Source organism: Triticum dicoccoides, chromosome 2A (genome assembly GCF_002162155.2).
Source record: "Triticum dicoccoides isolate Atlit2015 ecotype Zavitan chromosome 2A, WEW_v2.0, whole genome shotgun sequence".
NCBI classification, from domain to species: domain Eukaryota; kingdom Viridiplantae; phylum Streptophyta; class Magnoliopsida; order Poales; family Poaceae; genus Triticum; species Triticum dicoccoides.
This window is the reverse complement of record NC_041382.1, coordinates 722,916,456-722,923,682: the sequence shown is the minus strand read 5'-3', so window position 1 is coordinate 722,923,682 and position 7,227 is coordinate 722,916,456. Positions and strand designations below refer to the sequence as shown.

General features: G+C 46.2%; 1 protein-coding gene and 1 pseudogene across 1 annotated transcript; both read right to left on the bottom strand.

The window, feature by feature from the left end:
• Positions 1–2,273: 2,273 nt before the first annotated feature.
• Positions 2,274–2,460, bottom strand: LOC119360008 (annotated as a pseudogene).
• A 1,963-nt stretch (positions 2,461–4,423) lies between these two features.
• LOC119352079 (phylloplanin-like) lies at positions 4,424–5,360 on the bottom strand. Its single transcript, XM_037618816.1, has 2 exons — positions 5,128–5,360; positions 4,424–5,039 (listed from the first exon to the last, which is right to left on the bottom strand). The coding sequence occupies exons 1-2, from the start codon at positions 5,294–5,296 to the stop codon at positions 4,672–4,674; spliced, it is 537 nt and encodes a 178-aa protein (XP_037474713.1). The 5' UTR covers positions 5,297–5,360; the 3' UTR covers positions 4,424–4,671.
• Positions 5,361–7,227: the final 1,867 nt, after the last annotated feature.

Sequence of the window (7,227 nt, the reverse complement as noted above, 5' to 3'; positions counted from 1 at the left end):
CATGGCACGAACCGGTACTAAAGGTTAGACCTTTAGTACCTTTAGTACCGGTTCGTGCCACGAACCGGTACTAAAGGTGATCGTGGGGCCTCGGCCTGACGTCAACCTGCCACCACCCCTTTAGTACCGGTTCGTGCCACGAACCGGTACTAAAGGTGATCGTGGGGCCTCGGCCTGACGTCAACCTGCCACCACCCCTTTAGTACCGGTTCGTGCCACGAACCGGTACTAAAGGTTCAACACGAACCGGCATTAATGCAAATCCATTCGAACCGGCACTAATGGTACCATTAGTACCGGGCCAAAATCAAACCGGCACTAATGTGCTTCACGTTTGACCCTTTTTCTACTAGTGATGGTGGCACGTAGCTTATTTGAGGCACTACCAACGGCATCAACAGGAGGGCCAACTCGATCGTCGAGTGTCCCTATGCCATCTGCCATTGTGCTTAGTGAGCTGCTGCAAAACGGTCTAGCTAGCTAAGCTAACAATGGGCAATAATCCTACATCTACGTAAAGAAGGACCTACTTACTCTTACATAAACTTCTGAATTTCGCGGGGTGGGGCCCGGGCCGTTTTTTCTTCCAATCATATCATGTCGGGCTAGCTCTCACGTAGGTTTACCTAGACTATTTACGTAGATGTAGCAAAGCCCATAAGCTAACTCAAAAGGAAAGCTAGCTAAGCTAACTACGTGGTTAGTGTGCTTAATTCTCTGTGCGTTTCATAGCTAGCTAGGGCACTTGTTGGAGAAAACCGTGTTTTTTTTCCAGAATAATGCAAGCTATAGCTGCGTTTACAGAAAGTCAAAGCTTAGTTTGATCCACGCATTTAATGGGGACCCATCAGTTGCCTGACAGTAGTACGTGGGATCTAGCTAACAGGTGCCGGCCGGTTGATTCTCAAGTCTTAACCAAGATCGTGTCAAAAAGGAGTAGGCACCATGTCAGACGTTGTGCTGTGCATCATCTGTGCTGCTACAGGCAACGATCGACCAAGCAACCACGGGCCAAGCCGGCAATTTCTCCCTAACCTCAACCGCGTGGGGGCTGCCATTTTTCAGTGATGCGAATGTGGAAGTCAGAGGAGCACGGGGGGTGCTCATGGATGTGCAATAATGCATGTATGGACCAACCTGCAGGCCTGGCGACCACTTGTTGACTCATGGCATGGGGATGCCATTCTATTCTTGAGAGTATTGTATACGTGGAACCATGGAGTGATTGCGCAGCACAGTGTGTGAATTATCACGCACGGTACAGGCTCGATTGTCAAAGGGCTCATAAGATCACTTCAGAAGTCTACCAGAGGTCACACACGCATGAGAAGTCTTGTTTCAGAAGTGACCGTTGCCGTGAGAAATCTCAAGGCATGGCCGGTGCCAGTGCCACCGTGCCAGAGAGGAATCATTTGGATCGACGGAGTGAGACACGGCGAGTTGGCCCGGCTGCCCGTACTGTCGCATGTGCACGGGAGCTTTTCAGAAGGAATTTTAGTGGTAGGAGATCGGAGAGGATTCATTCGATCTGGGAAAGATGTGCGCCTGGGCCAGCGCCGATCGATGCATGAGAAGCTTTGCAGCGAGACATATGGCTCAATCAGCTCAAGCCCCATGAGCTTCTGGCCCCGCCTCGGCGAGGGTCACCGGCCGCGTCTCGCTCCAAAAAGGGGTCCTTTGGCCGGGCCATGTGGCAACATGAGCGAGCGATCTCAGTTCGTTTCGTGTGTTGGATGAAGCCCCCAGGTTGATATTGATAGCAGCAACTTGGATTCCCTCGGAAGAAAGGTTAGCAAATTGGATGCTCAGCACCACCGTACCATGTGCAGAGCTCACGATCGTGCAGCCGATGGCGCTGCAAGTACGCATTGCTACTGTCAATGTGCATCAGCTGCTACTTTGCACCGGTGTGTGCAGATTGTTGCAAAAATGGTAAGGGCATGTATAATGGTGGCATATGGATACATATGCCCCATGACAAAAAGTAATTTGAAGCATCTACATTTATTTTTTCTCCCCAATGCAAGCTACTATTAGTGGGCCTTATTAAGAAATAGAAAATAAAGACTTTAGTACACATACATCTATACTTTTCATTCCAACCTTTTCAGCTTTCGTCACCGGACCACACTTTTTCTCTTCAAGCACCTGCCTTCTGGAGAGGATTCCGCTTCCCTATCTGAACCTACTTTACGTCATATCCGATCCTACATTGTACATGCCTAAAGAACAACAAAAAAGGGGAACAAAAAAGGGGAGGGGGAGAGAGACTTGTCAGGCAACCTATGAGCCTCCCTGCGTCAGGCTAGGCTGAACAGGAACGATCATCTACAGCCATAGATTAGCAGCTGATCCTAGCCGTTAATCACGCTCTGGCACACAGTGTTCTGCTTGCCTCCTTATTAGTCAAGGATGCAACGGTACAATCCTATAGAACAGATCCTGTTCAAGTAAGGTCGTGGATCAGTGCAGTGGAAGTTCCCTTTTAAGCTGGTTCTGCTGCTTGTAAGCAGCCGAGGTGGTACTAAAACCGAAATTGCTTCACTTATGGATGATGCTTACGGAAACTGTCGTACGGACAGATGTGCCAGCGCCTAATTCATCCCTCCCCCTGAATTTCGGGGATGGGGCCCTCCTCATTCCAATCTGATAATTTCATTTCAGTCCGTAAGTTTAAATGCGTTGAAAGTTGCCTGTAAGTGTAGCATCTCTCTACTAAAACACCTCTGTTCCCTGCATAATGCCTGGGCGTTTAGCGTGTGATGGAGCGGCCCAGTATGCTACGTGGTCTGGAATCTGGCCCGTTATGGTACTAGGTAAGGAGGAACGAGATTGCTCTTTGGGCCTCGGCCTACTTTTTTCTTTCCTTTCCTAGGACATAAATTATACCGATGTTGCATGCTGCAATAGTGACGTGGAAATGTGGAATGCCATGATCAAATCAATGTCTTTTTTTCGCAAAAAAAAAATCAATGTCTTTTTTTAAAATAGTTTGGATTACTTACCACATGTGTCACATGGTAGGATCGAATCAATGTCGACTCACACAAAAAGATGGTGACCAGTCTTCTTAGTTTCTACTACCTCCATTCCAAAATATATTTTAGAACAGAGGTAGTAAGAGATACACCAACTTGTTTTCAACATCAGTTAGCAAGACACAAATGGAACCCGGCCTCCCGAGATTGTATGGGAAAAAAGAAGACATAAAAGATGGTTGAAGCCCAAATTAGAGAATGTTTCTAATGGCAAGTGAAAAGAAGAAAGGAACCAGTACCGGCAAAAACACAAATTGATCACAAAATTGTCCAAATTTAGGCAGAGCTTAATTTTTACCTAACAAGCATAAGTGGATGAATAAAAAATCAACTAGACACTAATTTGCTTTGTTGGTTGTATAGTTTTGCTTAAATTATGAACATATTATTTTATCTGGGTGAAAACTCATATATCCATGGCATAGTATTTTATATACTCTCCCTTGATTTGGAGCATCCTGGTGTGTCGGGGCCTCTAGGGACATTAAGGGGTCCACCTGTAAGTGTGTGTTGTTGGCTAAGTGTTTTGGGTTTCGCATTTTCCATTTCTTTTTTAATTTTTATATTTTTCAATTCATGAGAATTTACAAAAATTCATGAACATTTAAATAATCTTTAAATATTTTTAAAATCCATGATTTTTTAAACAATCATGAACTTTTATCTGCATATATTTTGAAAGTTCACAAACAATTTTAAATTAGAGATTTTTTTAGTTTGAGAAACTTTTTAAAATTCATAAATATTTTTTGAAAATGTTTCTAAAGTCAGAATCATATTTTAGCATTCATTGTTTTCTTAATCCATATATGTTTAAAATTTGTGAACATCTTTTGATTTAATGAACCTTTCAAGTAAAAAATGTAGCCTTTTTTTTCCTAAGTAGCAGCGTCGCGAGTGGGAAAAAACCTAAACGAGCGAGCGGTGTAGGGAGCTGAGCTCAACGAGCAAGAGCTTCATGGGACGGCCCGAACGTTATCGAACCAATTCTACGATTTCATCATAGAATATGAGCTCACACCGTCACCATTTGCTTACACCAAGACCGATGCCTGTAAAGACACCATAAATCATGCACCGAACAACTTCATTTTCCTCTTAGAACAAATAGTGTCTCCAACAGCAGTCTCGCACGGTATACAAAAACTGCAACATGTAACATAATTAAAACCCAATCCAACATAGATAAAAGCCAAACAAAACAATCAACCCAAAAAATCTACTGGATAAAAAAGAGTTAATCGCATGAGTGAAGAATGGTGCCGCAAAGCAAGGGTGAGCCTCTAGTAATACAAAAATTATCGTGTTAGACACAACTTTGCACGGGTACCACTGTGAAGTGAGCCAATCACAATGTCAAAAAAAAAAACAAGTAATTCATCACATATAGAATCACAGACGTAGCTTTACTTTTCACAAACAAATATTGATCACATGATACACACTCAGAGTACTACTATTAGGCGATATGCTTACTTATGTGCTTCTTAGAAGCGGTAATACAAACCACATGAGTAGATTTTACATAATAAAGCGGGGACAGTTGACCGTTGGGTACATTGATAGATGGGCACGTATTTATTTATTTAGGTCCGCCCGTGTCTTTTGATCGACACGCCGGTAGTAGAAGCATCTAGACGACGGAGAAGGGCAATGGGATAATATTAAGGATGCCGCCAAGGAGGCCGCCCACGATCTGGCCGATGAGGCCAATTAGGCCGCCAAGCCCCCCGAGGCCGCCGCTACCGCTGCCACTGCCATTGCCATTGCCAGTGTCAATACCCAGGAGCTGAACTGGTGCAGTCAGCGTCCCAGTGACGCTGGCTAGGGACGCGTTGCAGGTGGCCAGCGGGGTGACCACCACCACCTTGCACTGGTTGCCGAGCAGAGGGGCGAGCAGCGATGATGTGGCCGGGCCCATGTTCATGGTGTACGTTCCGCTGCGGTCCGCCGTCGCGCTGGCCATCACATCACGGCCGCACACCATCTGCACGGCGGCATCTGTCCACAGCAAAGAAGCAAAGCAAACGTAAGACGGTTGATGAATATAATTGCTTAGGTGGCTATGGAGGCCGGCAGAGGTCCTTACTCGGGAACGGCGGAACCGCAGCCACGTTGATGGAGTTCCCGGCGCTGCATGGCACCACGCCGGAGATCACTGCCAGTGGAGGCTGCTTGCCCGCCGCCTCCGCACCGTGCGGTGCCAGGCTGACGGCGAGGACCAGGAGGGCGGCGAGAAGAAGGCTCTTGGTTGCCATTGGCTTGGATCCGCTCGATCTCTCTGGACTCTGGTGTTGTTGTATGTGTGAGAGGATGTTGTTATGTGCAGAGTGTGGTGGCTTATGCTGCTGCTTGGATCCCCCTTTTATAGGCTTGCGAGGAGGCCAAGTTGCCGCTGTTTAATACGACTAGCGGACTAGGTAGCTGGTTTCATTGAATCACTGTGCCGCGCATGCCTGCAGTGTAGTAGCTGGGCACGCTGCCGTCCGCGTCGGGCATAGGAAGGATCCAAAGCTTGGCCCAAACGCATGCTCCAAAGCAGCAGCAAAAATCTCGATCTGTTCACGGGCCAGCGCATGCATGCATGCAAGCTATAGATTTTCGATCGCAAAAGCTACGAGGGCGTGGGACGCCGGCCTTGTTATTGGCAAATGATGAATCGAGCCTAATTATTTGGATCAACCAACGGATACCACGCAAAATAAATTATGTATTAATAATTCTTGTAGTTTTGCTTACTTTTTTAACTGAGAAAAGTTTAAAAGGGAAAATAAACACGTACTTTTGAAAATTAAAGAATAAAAATCAGTAGTTGGGTGTATAATTGGATAAAAATATAATCTTTTTTCTAAAATCACGCTGAACATTATCCAAAATACATGTTGTCAATTTATTTTAAATAGTTTTGTATTTTAAAAATATAGTGAGGATACACAATAACTGTCTTTGCTTGTGGTCCTGAATGAAGATGCTGTTGGAAATATGCCCTAGAGGCAACAATAAAATGATTATTATATTTCCTTATTCATGATAATTGTCTATTATTCATGTTATAATTGTATTATCCGGAAATCGTAATAATGTGTGAATACATAGACCACAATGTGTCCCTAGTGAGCCTCTAGTTGACTAGCTCGTTGATCAACAGATAGTCATGGTTTCCTGGCTATGGACATGGGGATGTCATTGATAACGGGATCACATCATTAGGAGAATGATGTGATGGACAAGACCCAAACCTAAGCATAGCACAAAGATCGTGTAGTTCGTTTGTTGTAGCTTTTCTGAATATCAAGTATCATTTCCTTAGACCATGAGATTGTGCAACTCCCGGATACCGTATGAGTGCCTTGGGTGTGCCAAACGTCACAACGTAACTGGGTGACTATAAAGGTACATTACATGTATCTCTGGAAGTGTCTGTTGGGTTGGCACGAATCGAGACTGGGATTTGTCACTCCGTATGACGGAGAGGTATCTCTGGGCCCACTCGGTAATGCATCATCATAATGAGCTCAATGTGATCAAGTGGTTGATCACGGGATCATGCATTACGGTACGAGTAAAGTGACTTGCCGGTAACGAGACTGAACAAGGTATTGGGATACCGACGATCGAGTCTCGGGCAAGTAACGTACCGATTGACAAAGGGAATTGAATACGGGATTGATTAAGTCCTCGACATCGTGGTTCATCCGATGAGATCATCGAGGAGCATGTGGGAGCCAACATGGGTATCCAGATCCCGCTGTTGGTTATTGACCGGAGAGTCGTCTCGGTCATGTCTGCTTGTCTCCCGAACCCGTAGGGTCTACACACTTAAGGTTCGGTGACGCTAGGGTTGTAGAGATATGAGTATGCAGTAATCCGAAAGTTGTTCGGAGTCCCGGATGAGATCCTGGACGTCACGAGGAGTTCCGGAATGGTCCGTAGGTGAAGAATTATATATAGGAAGTATAGTTTCGGCCATCGGGAAAGATTCGGGGTCACCGGTATTGTACCGGGACCACCGGATGGGTCCCGGGGGTCCACCAGGTGGGGCCACCCATCCCGGAGGGCCCCATGGGCTGAAGTGGGGAGGGGAACCAGCCCATAGTGGGCTGGTGCGCCCCCCCTTGGCCCCCCCTGCGCCTAGGGTTGGAAACCCTAGGGTGGGGGGCGCCTCCACTTGCCTTGGGGGGCACTCCAT

Bases quoted from the DNA above. Each gene is read 5' to 3' on its own strand.
- LOC119352079 (XM_037618816.1), bottom strand. From the start codon at position 5,296: ATGGCAACCAAGAGCCTTCTTCTCGCCGCCCTCCTGGTCCTCGCCGTC. The intron at 5,040-5,127 runs GTAAGGACCTCT...TGCTGTGGACAG, and splicing joins TGCGGTTCCGCCGTTCCCGA to ATGCCGCCGTGCAGATGGTG.